Source organism: Plodia interpunctella, chromosome 12 (genome assembly GCF_027563975.2).
Source record: "Plodia interpunctella isolate USDA-ARS_2022_Savannah chromosome 12, ilPloInte3.2, whole genome shotgun sequence".
NCBI lineage: Eukaryota > Metazoa > Arthropoda > Insecta > Lepidoptera > Pyralidae > Plodia > Plodia interpunctella.
Window position 1 is genome coordinate 2095222 of NC_071305.1, and position 22550 is coordinate 2117771.

General features: G+C 34.4%; 1 protein-coding gene across 2 annotated transcripts in view; it reads right to left on the reverse strand.

Moving 5' to 3' along the window:
* Rh50 overlaps positions 1–18745 on the reverse strand; it is a 41252-nt gene extending 22507 nt beyond the window's left edge. The window contains exons 1-3 of one of the 2 annotated variants that reach the window (XM_053752724.1): positions 18622–18745; positions 16849–16884; positions 6198–6312 (exon numbers count right to left, since the gene is read on the reverse strand). In XM_053752724.1, the coding sequence (XP_053608699.1) occupies positions 6198–6312; positions 16849–16881 (148 nt within the window). In that variant the 5' untranslated portion in view covers positions 16882–16884; positions 18622–18745. Of the gene's footprint in view, positions 1–6197; positions 6313–14583; positions 14742–16848; positions 16885–18621 lie in introns of those variants that run through there. The other variant, XM_053752725.1, reaches the window with a different exon arrangement.
* Positions 18746–22550: the final 3805 nt, after the last annotated feature.

Genomic DNA, 22550 nt, shown 5'->3' on the forward strand with positions numbered 1-22550 from the left:
GCGAAGCGAGCGAGATCTACCATTCTAAGTATATATGTTTATAACGTGATAACTTTCGAACCGTTGGTCCGATTTTGATGAAATTTAAAAGGTATGTAGGATATGCCAGTATCATTTTTAAGTTTGTGGGGCATCAAAATCGGTTCAGTCGTTTTTGAATAATTCACAATTTTTAAAAAAATTATCGAGGTCTAAGTTCGCGGCGGACAACTAGTATTTCAGTGTGCAATTTTTTCAATTATAAATAGAAACTCTTTGTAGTTAACGGCATTTCTACATATGAATTGACAGCAACTCTTGGCGTTGACGAAAGGACGCCTATACCCACCAATGGGTCACGGAGAGCTGTAGACGATGATGACAATGATGAACTCCTTACATAAAACCGTTATGTATATGACATCTCTCAAGTCTGCATAATATTAAAAATACTATTTAACTTACTAGTGTAAACGCCGCCTAAGGTAATGTCTATCGAAGGATACACTGAACTTGAGTGAGAACATTATTGAATCTCATAAAACAGAATCTCATTGGATGTGAGACTTGTCGTAGAGGAGAAAATCTAGAACAGTACGAGTAGAAAATAGCTAAAATTTAAACCATATCGAATCTTGATAATGGGGAAGACATGGAAGAAGACTGCCCAGGACTGGAATGGATGGTGTGTCCATGAGGATTTATACTTAACAGTGGAACTAGTATTGCCATAGGTATATTATGGGTACCAATCTATACTATTATTATAAAGAGGTAAGCGTTTGTGAGTTTATTGTTATTTATTTCCCTCAATCTCTGAAACTACTGATTTCAAAAATTCTTTAACCATTAGAAAGGTACATTATACAAGATTACTATAGGCTATATTTTATATCAAAATTCCCACGGGAGCGAAGCCTCGGGCAACTTCTAGTAACTAATAAACAAGCATAACACAAGCAAGCACACAAGCGGAACACAATATATTTTAATCGGTTGCTACAACAACTACTAATACCTCCACCATTTTTTATACATTGCAGACAATGTAGTTTAGCATATTCATCATTTATTATAATTTAACATCCTTTTACCTATAGTTACAATTCGATAATATACAATTTCAAAATGTCACTGTTAACAGGATCTTCGCCGTAAAAGCAAGTGGGTATTATATTTTCAAGATTCAATATTCAATGTAATCCTATCCTTTCAAGTCTGAAGTCTAGACGAAATCTAAGCTCTAATATTATAAGACTGATATAATCATTATTTTACGCGTTGCAAATTAATTAAAGACTCACGCTTAGTTTGAAGTCATAAAACAATAGGCTAATTTTGATTAGATACCTCTTTGAGGAATCTCACAATTATAGAATCATCAGTGAAAGAAATATTAATCGAAATATTACTCAAGTCATCAAGTTCGAGCGATATTTGGACTGGCTAAAACGCTTCTAGTACTTATCGTACATTTTAATGACGTCATCACCAGAAAATGAACTTTCCTATTAAGTTTGACCACTAATAAATCAAACAAGAACCATAAATAATTCAGGCTGAAAAGTCACAAGATGAGATCATTAATGTATTCTATCATAATATTGCATATTTTTTATAATTCTCACACCCTTGTCTGGTCCCCTATTGTATTAAGGAAGCTAATCTCATCAACATCGATACATTATATATTTGCTGCTGTGTATTAGACCTCCCTCAATGAACGCAATTTACCTCTGCCCTGTGTCTTTGTAGCCATTTCCGATCTCGTTTGACCTACTCGTATATACAGTCAACCCCACGTCAGTCAAATTACTATACATAAATTAATGGCTCTAAACTAATATATTTTCAAATCCTGCTTATTAATTATTGACTGACTGGTCGTTTATTTATTACTTAACCCTTATAACTAAAGTATGTTTTGTCACTATCGCACTTTAAAATATTGAACATTAACAGAACGAGACTCTACTACATACTTATTTCTATAGAAATAAGTAGTACCTTTGTACTTAATAAATAAAATAATACTTTAGCTTAAAGTATGCTTCAACTTTTTATGAATAAGAGGGTTCGTTTATATTTATACCACATTGTCCCATCAATTAATTCTTTTTTTTTACGTGATCCCTTAAAAAAACGCTCCTTTTTTAGCATTCGGCTCCTGTAATAAAAACTGGGTTAAAACCACGCACCCTCATTACCCCAAACCTGAAACTGTTTGCGTAAGACGGATCGTTTAATTGGCTAAAAACCCGAGAATTTTCTAGAAAAACAACTCCGCTCACCCTCAGAAGATTAATAGGCCTGATTGATAAAAAAAGTTATTTACATGTTACCTCAAAGGGTTTGCCCTTGGTCGCCTATGAGCACCACAGAATATATAATGTAAATAAAGAAGGCCCCTTCTTTACTTACATTATTATACCCGGTTAATTTCCCCACAAAAGAAATCATTTACCAAAATAGGAATATGTTTAAAAAGACGTTTAATTTACATGCGAGTAGAGAGTAGATTAGCAACAAATGTCTAGCTTACCCGTATATATTTGTATTAAAAATGGTATGCCCTTCTGGTACGATAGGGACCAACATTGTTTAAATATTCTATAGTAATTTCTTCTCAACAGTGGTCATTCCAAAATGCTAGTAGTTTGTAGCTTTGGTAAATACGATTTTATTTAAAATATGACGTGAAAAAGTGTCTGTGAAGGTCTAATTTCTGAATAAATAATTTTATTTTGATTTTGGATTTAATTTCATGCTATAGTACCCCTTGTGGGGTCTTGGGGTTATCGTACCAAAACTTGAGTGATGCCCCCAAACCCGATCTTCCCGACCTCTTTGGATCAGTGATTTTTCAACGGTTCACCTATCTTTAATGAGTAATCCTTTTCCGGATTCCATGCTTTACGGAATCTGAGGTTTCGTATGTCTGACTGATTTCAATACCCGAAAACGTATAGCCATTTTATGTTCTACTCATTCGTACGACAGCTTATGAATTTCATACATATGTACTTAAAATTTTATGTCGAATATTGACTGAATGTATAATTCTCATTTTAAGACTTCTACTGCTTCTTCTTAGCGTGATATTCAAGTCTAAACTTCTACATTATATGGGACTCCTTCTGTTCTGCTATCAAAATAGTCTAGTTTGCTAATTCAGGTACCCATATACAAAGTATCATTGAAATCCGTCCAGAATATCTATATGTGATGATAACATAATTTGCGCCGCAAATTCGCAACACATTTAAAAAGTGACTAAATTTTGAGCACTATTGTATTTTGAGATCTTTGTAACACTTAGTTGGGGAATATATAATAACAAAATGTATACTTTTTGCATGATTATGAGTTATAAACATTCACAAACTGTTACATATTAGTAAGAAATAGGATAATAATCTATATCGTAAATACTATTCTAAGATCTAAATCATATGCTCTATGGGGTATAAAACTAAATGAGCAATCTAATGCAAATCACGATTTTAATTAAAAGTGATGTAACACACAAACACGACCTTGCCACACACATCTAAATGAAATAAATATTAACGGAGAATCTCAAGCTAATTAATTGCAAACAAAGTGTTGCCATAACATCGTCAGTGTTGCTATATTAATTATTACCGATTACAACAATTGCCAAGGCTCGTAATACGATACATGCTTTTTCATTTCGTTGATATCAAGTGTCCTGAGAGAGTAATTCAAATAGATTACTTTGAATTTGTGATCGCTGGTGACAGGATTTAAATTGTGGTCATTATATCGGTCAAAGATCAAGCCCTTTTGTGGGTGCGTCATGAATAGGATAAAGATGATTTCGGGTATGCTAATGATGACCTCAGTTGTGCAGTGGTAAAGTGCTTGCCTCTGAACCGTGAGGTCCCTGGTTCGATCCCCGGTCGGGTCGTGATGGATATAGATCTTTTTCTGATTGGCCCAGGTCTTGGATATTTATGTATTTGTAATAAAATATAGTATCGTTAAGTTAGTATCCCTTAACACAATTCTCGAACTTACTTTGGGGCTAGCTCAATATGACTTGTACTAATATATTTATTTATTGTTATCCATGTCTATTAGCTGTTAAGGCACGTGTAATTTTATTTTAGTCTTCTCGTACGACATAGTGGTTACACACATCCAACAAAAACATATTGGAATTAGCCTTTAGTGCAGTAAAATTGTGAAAATGTTGAAAAATGGGTACGACTCTGATATGACTGTGATAGAAGCACGATCTCAAATATATGTCGTAAGGATGCGTTCAGAATATCGTAACTCGAAAATAAAGATATGATTCTTCCATAAAAATTAAGCGCATATTTCCATTTTGTCGCGCAGTCAATAAACTTGAATTCTCGTAAAAAGATCTTTTTGAAATACTTCTTCTGTCCGTATAGTTCTATCATTTAATTCCAATAGGACTAAACGTAGAAAAATATCTGTTAATTGCATACCTAATAAATATACTTAAAAGACACGAAAGGCCAAAATGTTTAGGGGTGAGATGAGAAGAATCATCAATTGAAATTGTCGTGCGTCTCTGTCTCGTCCTCGCGCGTTTTCAGTTTAATTCTCGGCTGTGACGCCAGGCCGGTTGAGACCATTATAAGTGAGAGTCCCGGCTTCGTTCGGATAAAAACATAATACATTATTGTACACATAAACCTTTCTCAGGAACCACACTATCTATTGGTGATAACCGCATGAAATCCGTGCAGTAATTTTTGAGTTTATCGCGAACTATCAGACAGACAGACGCTGCATAGGACTTTGTTAATATGTAAGGATGCGCTTTCGTTATATGGAGTTGTAGCTGGCTGCGTAATTTGGACTCGCCCCATTACTCCGTCGTTATGTGGAAGTAATGCATTTGCACTCCATTGTTTTACATAGATTTTCACTTTGACGTACCTACGCGGCGTCATATCACACAAAACCTAAGTCTGTCAATAGAGCCGCATTCCACGCTTGCGTTACAATTCCCTACAACAAATACTAATTACACATTGGGTCTGCACCAGCCTTTAAATTATAACGATTCGGCTCTGATTTCATGACCGGCCGCCTGTTGAGGTCATGTCTCTACAATTATCATGCCTATTAGTCGATGTCCCAATTCGCCAGTGGAAGCAGGCCTTAAGATAATTCCACACACGCAGCCAGATGCACGTGACCGCCAGATAAATCTCCCAGGAGCCTGAGACGAGATAACTCTTGTATCCGTACCGATCGCACACGACTCGCCTGCCTCAATCCAGATGGAAAAATGACGTATTCCACTTAGAACACCTGCTTGTGGAGCACCTTAGCGAAATAGCTTATTTCACATTTGAGCAGGTGCTATTCGTTGACTAAAATTTATTTGCACATTTTGTCCCACGAGAAGCACCTGTGATTCAACAGCCTAATATATATATTAGGCTATTTTTATAATCACTTTTTATTGTAAGCAAAAGAAAGATAAATAAATTTATGTTTAACTACCTTTCAGAAGGGGATAGCTTAGAAACCGCTGGTTTGATACGTCAAGGAGAATATGCGTGCAAATAAAAAATAGAAATGTAGCATAAACAAGAAAGTAAATAGTAAAGTCATTCTTTTCCACCCAATATCATAAGCGGTATACCGGCACACAATGCCAAACTAATACATTAGGCACTCGATCATAAGACATAAAGTTTAATTTAGCTTGACACTGCGGGAAACTAGTCCTGTGCAACAGAGGAACGTCCCTTGAGAGTTGATTCGCTTTAGGACAGATGTTCCAGAACTCCCATTGTCTCCTCTATTGTTTGTTCAGTGAAATCTACGGTATATGGAGAGAAATATGAAAGTGTTGTCAAAAAAGTAAGCGAATGGTTATAATACAAACGTAAAATTTCTTGGCTAAATCGGCTTCGCTAGGCTAAAATCATCATCATTCCTCTGGAATCATTTTGTCTATAAAAAAAAACCCGCATCAAAATCCATTGCTTAGTTTAAAAGATCTAAGCATACATAGGGACAGACAGCGGGAAGCTACTTTAGTTGGAATCACTATCACTACATAGTATAAAAGATTATACTATGTAGTGATAGTGATTCCAAGTAAACTTAAAATATTCTTATATATAACTTAAAATATTAATTATTATTCTCTTCTGAACAATGACGAAAAATAAATGCCAGAAAAAAAACGAAGCAAAACTGACCTTTGTTATCGAAATCCTTGGTGCCATACGTGGTGAAGACGAAGAACAAAACCATGAGAACCAGCTGGAAGACAAGCAACGGCACGTACTTCATCGCGGGTCCTTTGAGCACCATCTGAACAAAAAATAAAAAAATCACTTTCAAAATCTATATTCGAGTTTTATATCTCGCATTAAAACAACTTAAGTAACACTAAGAAAAGTTGTATGACGTGTTAGTGCTGAGTAAATCTTTTTTCGGAAAGCAAATGGCGTAGTGGTTAGTGTGCTCGACCCGTGATCTTGAATAGTCGTATTTCCTGATAGCTTAGGGTCGTGGTCATTAAGTGGAATGAAACACACACAACAACTCTCTTGGCAATATTAATGGAGTGGTTCGCCTTTGTCTTCTCATCTGGGCGCCTTTGTCTTCTCGTCTTCACAAGTTAATAATCAACCAGTGTGCAGGTTTCCTCACGATGTTTTCCTTCATCGGAAGCAAGTGGTCAATGAAAACAATACATGAGTAACATTGGTATGAAACTCATGTGGCACGAGTAGAATTCGAACTTGGAACCTTTCGATCCACAGGCGTTCACCACCAGCGACCTGTGATAGTTGCGGTTAAATTACTCCCACAATGGTCGGTCTCTCGGGACCAAAATAGTGCATTCTTGGTCACCCATCCAATGATGCGTGACCAAGAATGCACTATTTTGCCACAGATTATAATTATATGGATTAATTACAATATTTCCAGTACTATTGTAGCAGCAAAGTACCTACTACTCGATCAGCATTATCAAATGCAGACAACTAAAATATACGCTTCAATACATGTTTGGAAAGCTATTCAAACAAAATTTGAACTCATATTGATATTTCGAACAGACTGACTTCCGCTTAAAAATGGATCAAAGCAATTTTACCCGATTTCACCAAAAGTGATTTTGTTTTCAGACATATTAGCTGAACGTCTACCCTGTTTCCTTTATTCATCCACGCTAATCTTATAAATGAAAATGTGTCTTTTTGTTCGTCTTTCACCTCAAAACGGAGTAACGAATCGAGGTGATTTTTGGAGTGTAGATTGTTGGAGATCTGGAGAGTGTCACTGGTCTACTAATATTTTAATGCGAAAGTATGCGAGTATATGTGTATGTATGTTTGGTACTCTTTCACACAAAATGTACTGGACCGATTATCTTGAAACTTGGTACACGGGTAGAATATAACCTGAGTTAATACATAGGGTATTATTTCAGGTTATATTCTACCTAAATTCCCACGGGAGCGAAGCCCCGAGTTGCAGCTCGAAAATATACACATTGAAGTAGCCTAAAGGAATCGGACATTGCATTCTAATGTTTTTTATAGCATGTAAGTAACCATTTTTTTAAGTCTTTTAACCAACCAAAATGGTTACAATATTTTTATCCCACGCTGGCTAATTAAATAAGGTCAACAATTAATTCCACAGGATACTTCCATTAAATGAGTGTACACTTTAATTAGTAATGTGTAGTGCAATAAATGCTAGAACTCGCTTGCAGTTTTGGGAATTGACATTAACATTATGTAATATGTGTATATTTTAAGTTATCTGACTTTAAATCTTGTATAATATTAGTTATGGTTGTCCGACCTCCCGTAACTGGATGGATAAGACGAGGGTTTTTCCATGCGAGAATGATACATAGACGATATCAAGCTATGACCTCAAGGTTTAATGACCTTATCATGTGATAGTTCTGTAATTATATTCAACTAACTTTATCTTGGGACATTGCTCCCGTATGAAGTTACCCAAATAAGTAAATGGACAACACTCAACGGACTACTTGCATTGTGTATCTGATGGACGCAAACACAAAAACGGGCACACCATACTCAAAATCGCATGTGTTATCACAAATACAAATATTTACCCTGACTGGGAATCGCACTTTCTGTTAGCGAACGGAATAAAAAGTACTTACCCTATATCTCCATTATATTCTATATCCAGATTATATTTTAACAGTAACACATACTGCCAAACATAAAAACCTCTGTATTTGACTTTGCAATATTGAGTTTAAAATACTCCAAATTTATCTGCAATGCGATTGGTTCTCTGCGTCTCACTACAAATCGATTCGATAGTGAGAAATGACATTCTAGTTTGAATTTCGCCATCTGCTCACGGCCGTTGTTTAAATAAACTTTGCGTTTTTCGTGGTTAAATTTATCGTCAAAGTTGACATCGCAAAGCACCCTACGCGTCATACAAATATACTTTCTTGCAATAATAATATTATTAGTAGAAGCAGAATTCAATCGACGTGAGAAAATGCTACTAGGATATTATAAACAGTCAGGATAGTACATTCCAGGGGGCGTACCATCATCTCTTAACGCGATCCACTTTACGACCTAAGCTGAACTGCAACGCAAATTCGTACCATCGACTTAATTTTTTGTATGAATACGATTCATTTTAGGTTCCTAAATTGAACTGACTTGCATTGGAATCGTTTTGTAAAAGTTGATGTTAGGCCTGCTGTATTAGACTAATAAAACTGAGTAGATGTTGTAATGATCTACAAAAGAACAGTACTATTGTCTTCGAACAAGATAAAGAAGCAATTTCAACTCGTGATAACGTAATAATTAGCCCTATTAGCAAGGTTCACAGTTAGCGAGTGTAGTGGCAAGTGAATTTAACTCCCGACGGCAGAAGGAGTTATAAGTATAACGTGTCTGTGTATCTGTATGTCTGTCCGTGGCAGCAAACGGCTATAATGATTTTGATCTATTTTTTTTTTATTTGAAATAATTTAATCGGTAGTGTTTTTAGCTATGTTTTGAAAATGAGCGTTCAGCTGTTTGGTAACTGTCATCTCTTTTCTAGCAGATGATATAATTCCAGCAACGTCGGAGTCGAGCGTTTAAAGTCTTAGGTATTAGTTTTCGACACCTATGTATCAAAAAATAATTTTATCTCACGACCTTGTGAAAACTTATACATGCGACTTTACGATATCAGAATGCAAAATATAATAGGGTTTATAATAATAACATTATAAAGTTATCATGATCCCATCCCACTAATATTACAAAGGTTTGTATGAGAATATGTGTGTTACTTCTTCACGCTCAATGGGCCAATTTTTATGAAATTTGGTATTGTGGTAGATGATACTTAAGATTAACAGATACAGAAGTCTGATAGTCAATGGCGCTTTATAAATTTGATGGCTCTTTAAATAATAATTTCAACCTTTAAATGATTACTATGAATTTACCATTCATTGTTGATTAAACGCCGCGGTTATAGCCGCGTGGTGCAGCTAGGCCGTATATTAAATAGCTGACTACTTATCCACCGCTTTATACAGTTTCGTAGGACTTCTTAATCAGAAACGTCATTCCATCCCAAATCGACTAGTATGAATGCGCGTTATGTCGTACCATTGGCTATAATGTAGTTTAACATTATCATCGCGTCTTATCTAAATAGTAATCAAATGTTACTGTACCTAACTGATCTAGTTTATCTTGAAGATGTCATTATCTGTTGCTCTACATTCCCATTGTTTTATCATTTTCTTGGATACCAGCTCCTGATCGCAGCCCCGCCCGCGGTACTCGGTTGACCTAGGGTCATTAACTATATCTACTCCCAATTTCATCAAAATTGGCGCAGCAGTTTAGCCGTGAGACTTTCGCATCCATTGAATCCACAACACACATCCACAGAAGTAATAATTAAAGTGTCTGTCGGTAATTTTATATAATTGTATTTTTAAAATTGCATTGTTATATTAATACTTTTCTTTTACATAATATGTATTTGAAATTATTTTTTTAATGTTTTGTCTATCTGTATGTGAGCATCAGGGTCGGAAAAGTGTACCTGATTTTAAAGAACGTTTCGGAGCATAACAAAGGACTCTTTTTATCTTGGTAATCGACATCTAAGTGGGTAAAATCGGTGATACAATTTTCGTATGGAACTTCGTGACTTTTCTATTTTATTTTGGCTATAAAAAATTGTTAACAGTAACTATTATAAATGCGAAAATTTGTGAAGAAGTAATTAATATGTGTAAGTTTGTTACTCTTTCACGAAAAATATACTAAACAGATCTTTATGATATTTGGTACACGAGTAGAATATAACCTGGAATAACACATAGAGAACTTTATATTTCGAAATTCCCACGGAAAATTCAAATTTTCATTTGTTTTTATATGTAATTATATTGTTTATATATTCATATTAATTCCAATCAAACAAGCATAAAATAAAATGCATTGTATTATATTTGTTGGTCTAACACCGAATTATTACAGTATTTAAAAGCATAATATTAATATGGTGCACACTAACCGAGGTTTGGGCACAATAGCATAACGTATTAATATTATTTTTCGACATATTAAAATGAATTTCAATGAAACCGCACCGCACCTGTACGCAATATTATAGTCTAAGAGCAAATACTCGATACAATTTAATATTTGATATTTATAAAGAGTGACATAGGCTATAGCCATAAATATTTAAAAAAAAAAAACAATAGCACGGCTCATTTTAAAATTCAACCAACAAATAGTCACGGTCTATATTATAAAATTTTTATTATAATGTTGCTGAAAAGTATTTAGGCGGGATGACCTGGAACAACCATTGCACTTATGTCATACAAAACCTAACCTAACAGTTTGGTAAGTATCTACTATAGAAATTTAAATAATAAAACATACAAACATAGAAAAAAAAGGTTGCAGTGAAATCTTGTGTTGTGCATTCTTGACGTCTTACCAATTTTCGATCAGTGTGGATGCGACTTTGCTATTTACAAATATATATTATATATGCAGTAACCAATCGCGGCGATACAATGGCCAAGTCGATCTATTTATTTAAAACGTAAAAGATTTTTAATATTGATGTGATAATAACTTACGTAATAACTTAAGACAGAAGATACCTTAAGTAGGGACTAAATAAATTAACCGACTTGGTATTACATGGATCTCACAACATTTTACGGTAGAAAAACTGAGCTGCGAGACTTGGTGTTTTTTACAGCATGTTTTTGACGGCATTTATTTTACCTGTTTCTGCCTAGACTATAGAGAGATACAGGTTGTATCCTTTTTGCGAAATATTCCGTTACGTATATACAAATGTTATCCTTAAATTTACACCTCGAGCGTGATGTAAATGTGTTTTATGTACGGGATTAAGGAGATATAGGGTAACAGGCGTGAATGAGCCCGGTTCCGGAGAAACGTGATGCTTATGTTTTCAGATTTAATGACGACGCGTTGACTCTACGGGGAGATATAGTGGGTAATCAATTTTCTTTTTATTTATGTATATCTAGATAGCCTGCTTGTGCATTCGTTCTGTGTTCTTCGACACGTACGATGTTCTTCTATATCGCATGTCTCAGTTTTAAGCATCATACTTTCCTGCCGTTTATCTTCTAGACAACCTAATGGGAGGTATGAGGGTGAGAACCATATACCTCTAATCATTATTCGACTATTATAAGGCTTTCACCTGATTTATTTATTAGTTGCAATCAATATCAATACATATAATAAAATTGAAGAAAGGCCAAATTTATACATTGGATATTTTTTTTTATTCTTCATGGAATATACTTAGTTACTGATATAGATGACGAAAATATAGTTTTGGAAATTTTTGTCTATCTGTCTGTCTGAACGCGCATGACTCGAAATCTACTGGACCGATTTGCTTGAAATTTGGTATATAGGTATCTTATATACCGGGTTAACATCTTAGATACATTTCATCCCGGTAAATGGTCAGGTTCCAGTAGGATAATTGAAAAACTAATTATGAATAAAAATGCCTTGGAATCCCGGGTTAACATCTTACAGACATTTCATCCCGGAAAATGAGGAGAGTCCTGTAGGAAAAATAGTTACATTTCATCCCGGTAAATGGTCAGGTTCCCGTAGGATAATTGAAATTGGAATTATGAGTCAAAAATGCCCCGGAATCCCGGATTATTGACGGGTTATAACAATAACAATCCACGGAACCGATTTACTTTAAAATTTTGTAGAAAAGTGTTAAAGTAAAAAAAGTTTTTATCGATGAAAGTCTGATATAGATATAATTAAAAGGGAAACGGGTAAGGGAAAAGAAAAGGAAAACGGAATGGGACACATTGCGAAAAATATGATGGCACAATATGTTGGAAACGGTACGGGATATCTACATTACATAGCAGGAAGCGGGATTGGACAAGTTTGCGGGACGAGACGCAGCGGGAAACTGGAAATTGAACTGAAGATGAGAAAAAATGCGAATTTGAATCATATAATATAGTCTTAAAGAACACGCGATAAAAAAATTACTGAGATTTTTCTATGAAATTCACGCGGGCGAAGCCGCGGGCTAGCTAGTATGTAATATTTTTGGAAACATTACAGTCAGCATGAGTTTTTCTGCGCAAACGTACATAGGGCCATGTCCCATTGTTCAGACGCGCTTCATTGCGACGACGCAGTGCTTTGTGGCACAAATTCTGCGTCGTCCGTCGACGGACGTCAACGTGATGAAGCGGACGGAGCAATGGGACATGGCTCATAATCATACCGGCAACGTCAAAATTTATTGCAACATAAACAGCGCCTCGTTCGTAAAATGAATTATTTTCCATATAAACGACGTTTCCATTGCGAATACGTTCTCACAAAATCTGTCTGTCTGTAATAATACCAGTTTCCCTGGAATTGAACTTATGTTTTTGCCAGTTATATGTACTTGTATGTACCTGTGTGGATGCCAATGCTTAGGTTAAGTAGCGAATGTGTTTGTTGACTAAACACTGTCTTTGTTCGACTGAAATGCACCGAAAATAGGTTTCTGGAAAGCACTGTTCGGAAACGGAGGGCGTTATTGAGTTTACACTTTCGTGTAACAATAGAATTATTATTCTGAAGTTACATGAAATTGTAGCAATTGTCAATGTTGATATAATGCAATTGTCAACGCATATCCATTTTTAGGAAGACGCGATTTTACTTATTAATGTTTTTCAACACTTTACGAAGAAGAAGAAAGTCGAAATGTCACAATGAGGTTTCCTAGGGAGTGTACTGGAGAAGTATTACAAAAATGTCCATGGGAACAAGAAAAAAAATGCGAGTATTTTCTACATATCGAGATTGCTTCCAAAAGTTATGATGAGTTGCACCAGTCAACTATTACGTTGAATTTAACTTGCGCGCCGACGACGTTTAAAGAAAATGGCGAACTTTGTGTTTTTTCTCGTGGATTATATCAAACGTCATAGTTGACTGGTGCAACCATGCAATTATTAGGTACTCGTAATACCTGCTAATTCCATGGGTGCAACTCATCCCTAGTCTATTATAAAGTCAATAGTTTAACTTTTAAATCACACAAACCGATGACTGGAGAACACCTACTGAATTAAAATTTTAGAAAGTGATGAAGCCTGAGTGATGTTTGTTATCGAATCACGCAAAGTCTACGATGTAGTTATACGAAGTATAATGAAAATTGATACACATGTCGAATATGATCTGTAATAGTACATATGATTCTCTAAATTCAAGTGTTATGAAGCCCAGAGGCACTACTACCAACGATAGACGACTGACTCTAAAAATCTAATAAACTCCAATCGAATAAAACTGAATAAAATTAACGATGAAAAAACTACGCCAATAAATCGTACGACTAACGGGAATTAGCTCTTTAGTCGCAAATTCAATTCGAAAACGGACAATTTGTGTAAAACCGAGCGTCATTACATTACGCCGTTCGCTGCACTATGAGAATTTTATGAGACTTTTTTTCAGGAAATTTACTCAACGCGATATTGGATAACCTTTTATATATTTTTATAAATATCTCGGTATTGGGATCAGCTATTGTTATCATTTGAATGATCAAATGTAATGACCATAATAATAATTTATCTATGTCTCCTTTACCACCAAGAGCTGTTCCGTTACCAAAGTATTTTCTATTGGGGAATATTTAGATAGTATTTGGAAGCTTTCACTTTAATTAATTTACGGATAATAATATTATTGCTACTCCATACTTCGTCGTAATATTCGAAGTAGGCATATTATTTGTTGTGTTATGTCAGTTACCTTATGGCAGCTTGAATGAAGTCTGACATCAGCAATAACAAACACGACACATTTTTTTTTAATGTCATCTCCTAAACACAATATTAATCATTGGTATCTTCACAAATTTAATTCAACCTGACTACGGCAACCAACTCATAAAAAATGTGTTATGAAAACTCCGTAACTTATCGATTTTTTTAATATAAACATTCTTTATACAGTTTACAATAAATAGGATAAAAAGAAAACAAAACAAAGCAAGTACCTCGAATCAGTTCACACACAAGCCCCGCGGACGCCAGACCCCACTCTCACGGTACCGCTCAACGACTGTCGAGCCCTCCACACACCAATGTCGCGGCGATGTGCGATCCTCGAGCATTCTCACTAATGACTAGTTGTTTAACAATTTATTAATAGATATATTGGTCAGTAAGCGCACTTTATGTATCTGTCACGCTGTTTAGTTACCCTCTACGGATTTAAATCACATTCAATTTTGGCAGGTTGATATTCTGTTGGACCTGGAAAAAGTACAATTATAACAAGTCTAGTTCTTTTTTTATATTGCCTGCTTGGTAGACAGGCCAACAGGCATGCGGCTCACCAGATGGTAAATGGTCACAGCCTATCAAGCCTTCCTCACCAGGGTTGTCACACCTACTTGTTGCCTACTTTGTGGCATAAGATCTTTTGCCATAGTAATGACACTGCCTCTCTCACCCTTCAAACCGGAACACAACAATGCGAATACTACTTTTGGCGGCAAAAATATATGAGAGTGAGGTACCCACGCAGACGACCTTTGTACCAAGTTCTATTTCTCGTGAAAATTGTCTGTATTACATATTTCTTAAAATGGGATTGTATTATTAAATATTAGTACATAGTTATGTATATGATTTTTTTTTATTTTTATGTATATGAAAGAACAAGTCTGCATAGTTTGAAAGCTTGTGTTATTTTGCAATAAAGTTATGTTTGATGAAAACATATTTCAATGTTGAATAGCTCAATCCGAGCATTTTTACGTTCATAATAAAGTGGTCTATCAAAATTTTAATCAAGTCGCAGTAGTCTTCAACGTTTTCCACCATTCCATTCGAAGTTATACTCATGGGAACATTTTTAATATTCGCCCAGAATATGGTATTAAAACATCTTGTGTTTAATATTACCTAATGTTTTTATTAAAATTTCCAGTTAACACACAAAATACATTGAGCAGATCTGCGTTTATAAAAATTGTTAAATTATACGACCAATAGATTTCTTTGTCGCGATTCGATACATTCAATAAAACGACTTTGAGGGCGATTCTAGAATTCTTTAAGACCAAGACATGTCTAGACCACATAAAACTCATTATCTAACAGTCTACTACTAACCGAAATAATCCTGAAAAGACACTTTTCTTCTTCTTTCGCTATTTTTTTTAGTCTGTAATCTCAGGAGTTAGCAGTTCTTTAATTTGTTTTTAGTTTATAAATACCTCATTAAAAAGGAAGGTTTATTAAGTTAAGGTACTCAATTTGGCGAGAAGTTTTTTCAGAAATCTGTGGGACGTAGCGTTAACAACTAATTAAAGTAAATTTTGTACCTAATAGACAAATCTATTTTTTATCAAAATAATTGGTCAAGTGCGCGTGTGACGCGTAGGGTTCCGTAAATATGTCCTGTATTTACTTAGATTTATCTATCTAACGTATAAAAATATGTAATTTTTAAATAAAACGAAATCGCACATTATGCCTGCGACACGATCAAACGCGGTTGACACATGTCATCGTGGGGACCGACTCCACTTATCGGTCATTTTAGCGAATCGAACGCCCTTGCACTTGTAATTGTCATTATTTATGTACAACCAGAGACAAAATTGGTTATTCGGTATTGGATTTTGCATTTTGGATCTAGGTCAGGAGGGGATTTGTTTATGGTTTCAGTCTTGTGGCGGTGGTGGCCTAGTGGTTAAGAAGCTGCGTGTTAACCGAAAGGTCTCAAATTACGTCCAAATTACTTTTGTATACAACGAGAGTCACATAATGTTTCCGCCCGCATTTAGTTCGACTGCAAACACATGTCTAAACATTCTAGAATATGACGCACCGAAAAGGTGAGATATAAGATTAGTTTCCTTCTAAAATCGAAAGGGAAAATAAATAGAAACGGTAGATAGGCACTTAATTAAAATGTCATTGTCAGAGTGCGCTTTGAGGAGTACATGTTAAGATGAATTTTAAAAAAGGAAATCGCGGACAAATTAATCACTACGTAGAATAAAACAAAGTCACCACTCGCGTCTGTTTGTTTCGAACCTTCCTGCTTTTAAAGCATCCAACGGATTTTGTTGCAGTTTTAGTGAAAACGTAGTCATTAATTTGTCCGCAATTACATTCTTCGTAGAACTGTGGAATAAATTGTCTACATAACCACCGTTATTTAGACAATGTATTCCAGAATTCTCCATGCGAAGCCGAAACATGTCACTAGTAAATAATAATTCAATATAAAACAAACAAATACATACCCCACCTGACGTCTCCATGGCTAAGATTTTCATTTCCTGTAAAGAAAACACAAAAATTATAATATTCTTATAGCACAGGTTACATATATAGCACTATACCGCTTATAGTGAATTTATTTGCAACAGATACAGTCAACCGCATGAATCTGTATATAGCGGCGCGATAAATTGCAATTTGGGCATTGTTCAATTTGCTGTTAAGTGTACGTAAGTGATTGATAATATATAACCACACAAGTTAGAAACAAAAAATATTATTTGGTAAAATTAAAATATAGTGTACTAGGTGTCTTCCGAGCTATGGCAGCGAAAAAATGAACCGTATGTGTTTGTAATTTTTTTTTTAATTTGAGGCTAAAATAAAAAAAGTAGCCTATATTTGGTCTCGAGTCTTTAACTATATCTATTCAAAATTTCACCGAAATCCGTACAGCGGTTTAGCCGTAAAAGTGTGACAAGACAGACTTTCCGTTATTGTATTTACATATGCTAAGATGTAGATTTGAAACAAGTGCACATATATTGTTATTCTATGGTTACATAACAGTCGGTCTTCTAATAAACTTTGTTATTTATATCTCAAAAACATAATAAAAATATTATAATAACATCTGTTTAGTTATTGTTTTCTGATATATATTTAATATTCCCATTGTTTCGCTATTGTATCGTAAGCAAAGATTATCTTAAGGGTCACTAAACGACCTCGTTGGCGCAGTGGTAAAGTGCTTGCCTCTGAACCGAGAGGTCCCGGGATCGAATCACGGTCGGAAAAAGATCATTTTCCATCATGAGATGGAAAATCTTTTTCTGATTGGCTCGGGTCTTAGATGTTTATCTATATATGTATTTGTTATAAAATATAGTATCGTTGAGTTAGTATCCCATAACACAAATGTCGAAATTACCTTGGGGATAGCTCAATAATTTTCTATCATGACCAGACCGGGGATCGAACAGGCGACCTCGCGGTTCAGAGGCAAGCACTTTACCACTACGCCACCGAGGTCATCATAATTGCATTATGCCTTTACATAAAATTTTCGCGTAAAATTTTATAAATATTTATGACTAGCTGCGCCCCGGGGCTTCGCTTCCTTGGGAATTTTGAGATATAATTACGGAACGTATTTTTACAGGTTATATTCTACCTGTGTACCAAATTTAATAACAATCCGTCCAGTATATTTAGTGTGAAAGAGTACAAACATACATCCTCACAAACTTTCGCATTTACAATATTAGTAAGTAGAATAAAATAAGACATTTTATTAACATTTTTCTTTATAGATATTCAATCAGTGACATTCACAATGAGCAATGAAACCAAGCTGAGCAACTGTTGTTGACACACATAAGGTACCTACTTATAGGTATACGGACGTATGATATATTACTTCTTTGAATTGATAATGAAATACACAAATAAAATAATTAGTCTAGAAATTTTTGGACAGGCTTTTAGCCTTTGGCCGAAAGTTAAAGTCACTTTTACTCTTGATGATAAATTAATGAATGTTTATTGGCAAGTAACAGGACTCAATTTTTGTGAATAATAATTAATAAATACGTTACTAAAATTTTCTAACGTATATGATAATATATGAAACTTATCGAATAGATAGCGTTAAAATTAGATATGTTTCTTAAGTGTTGGATAGGGCTAACTGGCAGATAACTTACAGAAATATCTAGCAATTAATTAATCTTATTAAATGTGGATCTAAAATTTATTATTTTATCTAAACGCATAATATATTTTAAATTACTAACCTTGTGAAATATAAAGTATTTCTTTTCACTTCGAAATAACTTGATAGAGAGATAGGTATATCAATATTCGTTTTTATTAATAAATTTCTTACTCCTATAAGAGTCTATCACTTTCGAATCTTAAACTATAACTGAATTATTATTTACATAATATAGAGACTTGAAGTGTGTGTTCTGAATAATATTTACACTAGTGTTATCACATGACGAGCCCCTCTAATACCAATGTCGTCGATCGTATAGTCGTGAGATGTCATTTAAGATTTATTACCACAGGTAATGAATGTTCTTGTTGCTATATACACATAAGTATATAATCACTTGATCATCTGGTCTATAAGAAATATAAATTACTTATGTAATTTACTTAGGTACGTTTGTATGGCTCAGAGAATTTCCATAGTGATACAGCGTGGAAATGCCGTCAGTATTATGGGCACTTTTGAACCGAATACTATAAGGGGCGGACTTTTAGAATGAATTTGTAGTTGAAGCTGTAGCGTATATAATTTTTTACTAATAATTATTATGGTTTTATTGTATTTTTCGCATATTTACGTACTAATTTAGAAAAATATTACTAAATAAAAATAATAATGATTAAAAACAACTACTGGAAGATAAGTTGAACCGCTGTAAATATAAAACCAATACAGTTTTACGTCATTATAACTTTGAAATGTTGGAAGCGTTAGGTGAAATAGAAATATATCTAAAGCGCTTAGTTACTAAAAGATAGCATATACTTTTATGTAATATTTATTTATTTTAATTATCTGGTGACATAACTTTCATTTAACAAACAAATGTCATTTTTATAGTTACACTAGCTTTTCCACGTGGCTTCGCCCTCGTAATTTTCCTTTTTCCTTTTCATTTTTTCACAGGAACAGTTCAACAATCAAATCAATCAATTAAAGTATTTACATACTTTAATTGATTAATGTGTGCAAGTATATTTATTTTGATTTATAATTAAATTTTTATATAAAATTTTAAGTAATTGCTATTAGTTGTATTATGCGATACTAATACCAAATTATCTGTCATACCTACTTTACTACTTAATACTACCCGCCACGAAAATAAAAAAAAACTCATTATGAAAATATATTTTTATTAAGTAGGTATGTTCAGTCCTTTTAGAGTAAGAATACTCGTAAGTAATACAATTATATGCTTTAAATATTTATTTAATAAGGCCGGTCGTCAATCCGTAGATGCCATTTCTGGAAAGGAAAAAACAGTTATATATCTATAGAATAGATAATTTTATTTATGGTTCTCAATAAAAAAATATTTTTTAACTATAAACGGCAGAACACCGGTGCTAACATGCCGGCCCGGCTTCGCTCGGTTATTAAAAAAGTATAGCCTAGTGTCACTTCGGATGATTTCGTCTATGCCAAATATTATCAAAATCAGTAGTTTTTGAGTTTATTCATTACAAACAACAAACCTTTTCTCTTTATAATATTAGTATGGATAACCTAGTAAATAATAATCATCATATTTGAAATTACGCGGTATTCGCGGAAGACCAACGTCGTGGCCCATACCATGATTCGCGACATGCTGAGCGAAGGCCATTTAGTGTACCTACATTTTATGTAATTTTAATTATGAAATTAATATTGCCAAATAAACAATTTTTCTTTCCTTTTTTCCTTCTTTCTTTCTTTCTTTCATCATAGCTATAATATGCAATGTACCTAGAAAAAAACCAATATTCGTTGTTAGCGCCATTTCTAGGGTCAGCGGCCTTTGGGTCAACAGGGTCTTCGAGGTCTACCAGATGAGGAACCCCGTCACCATCCGGCATCTATATATAGCGCCTTTCTCCCTCTACATAGTGGCTATTATCCCCTTTTTTTCACTAGGGATTTAATTTTTATCTTTAAACATTTCATCGGAAATATTTTCAAAAATAATTCATACAAAAACAACACTAGGTCTACTTCTAAAATTCTCGGATTCTAATTTTTAACATTCACACTAAAAAATATAATTGCAAAAATACTATAACACCACAAGGAGCTTCATAGTGAACGGCGACTACCTACTTGTCAATGAAAACAGGACTATTTTATATTCTGATTATTATCTTGTGACATGGACAATTTGTCACGCCATAATTAATAACCTAAAGATAATGCGACATTATCAATATCAATCTTTATTTGATTCCATACCCCACAATGAAATGCAAAAAAATATTGTTCAGAAATACCACTTGAATCACTCATCAAAATCCCGTATCAAAATCCGCTTCATATATTTAAAGATCTAATGACCCGACCGGGGATCGAACCCGAGACCTCTCGATTCAGAGGCAAGCGCTTTACCATTGCGCCACAGAGGTAGTCATATCTGTCATACTTCGTCGTTAATGAATGTTAGGTACCGATTTAAAAATTAACAGATTAAAATGATGGATTTTTGGATTAATACTGAAGTCAATATTAATAATGTCTATGACTAATTCCTTGATTAAATCAAAGTTATGACATAGACACACATTGATGTGCGTCGAAACTCCATTGGTTGTCTACGTTATTTTTTGATCCGTCAACGTGCGTGTGATTTGCTTTTGTTGTTTTATATTCGACGGACATCAACGTGACAGAGAACAATGGAGCGCAATGGTATATAATGCTCTAATACATACAATATAACATATTAAATATAATATCTATAGATCCTCATGTCACCAGGGCTTGCCTTCCCCTCATTTAATATCACACATTTAATACACTCTCCGCCAGGCAATTACAAAATTATTTTTTTGTTGAGACGTACACAGACAGTATTTGAAGTTATCCCTCTTCCCCCTCACCCCTCAGCAACGTGTTTATTTATTACTAGCTTGTGCCCGCGGCTTCGTCCGTGTAGTTTTCCCACGGGAACAGTTATTTTTCCGGGATGAAAAATAACCTATGTCCTTCTCCATAGATACTTCAAATTACATGACATAATGCACGTTTATCTTCATCGCATCACCGGATTCAACCGGAGAAAACTGGTTATTGTTCTAGTTATTTCCAGTTTAAATCCTTCATGACTTTGCCAAATGGTGACGGAATTAACTAACCCAGTCTAACTTCCGAACTAAAATTATAAACAAACTGAAGTACCTACACCAGATTAGCGTGATTTATGTACATTTGTAAGGGCAAGCAAGTTAATTTGTCAAACTTTGGCTCATGTTTAGCGCTAAGGTTACCGGGATTATAACTTTACAACTTTAGTTAACATTTGATTGACGTAATATACATATTTAATAACATATACATTACTAATTGTACTCACCCCTTTATTAACTAACTGCAGGAAGCGGACCAGCGCTCAACTGCTCAGATAAGAGAGTTGCAACTGCAGCACAGAGCCTCAAAATGCTCAAATATTTAGTGCCATATAGGCACTTTTCAATCACACCTTTCAATATTTTAGGGTGGAATCCAAAACTTTTTGATTAGTTTTTTAGTGTATTAATTAATTAAACTGCAGTAGGTTGTTTCTCAATTACTTTACTATTCTATTTCAATTCATAAAGGAAAACATGTTGAGGAAAACTGCACTCAACGAATATGATGAAGGAAAACTACTTCATTTATATTGATGGTCTGTATTGATTCAGTTTTATAAAGTGACCGCGGTTGTATTATAATTATTTTAAACTAGCTGTCGCCCGCGCCTTCGCCCGCGTAAATTTCCGGGATCAAAATAGTACCAAAGGACCTTCTTCATACTTCAAACTACATGTATGCAAAACTTCAAGAAGATTGGTCGAGTAGATAGAGCGTACAGATTTAAGAAACAAATATACAAACAAACTTACTTTCGTATTTACAATATTAGTTAGGTTTAGGATAAATCGATCTTATGCACACCACAATTGGTTCCATAAACTTTTTAAAACAACCATCGGG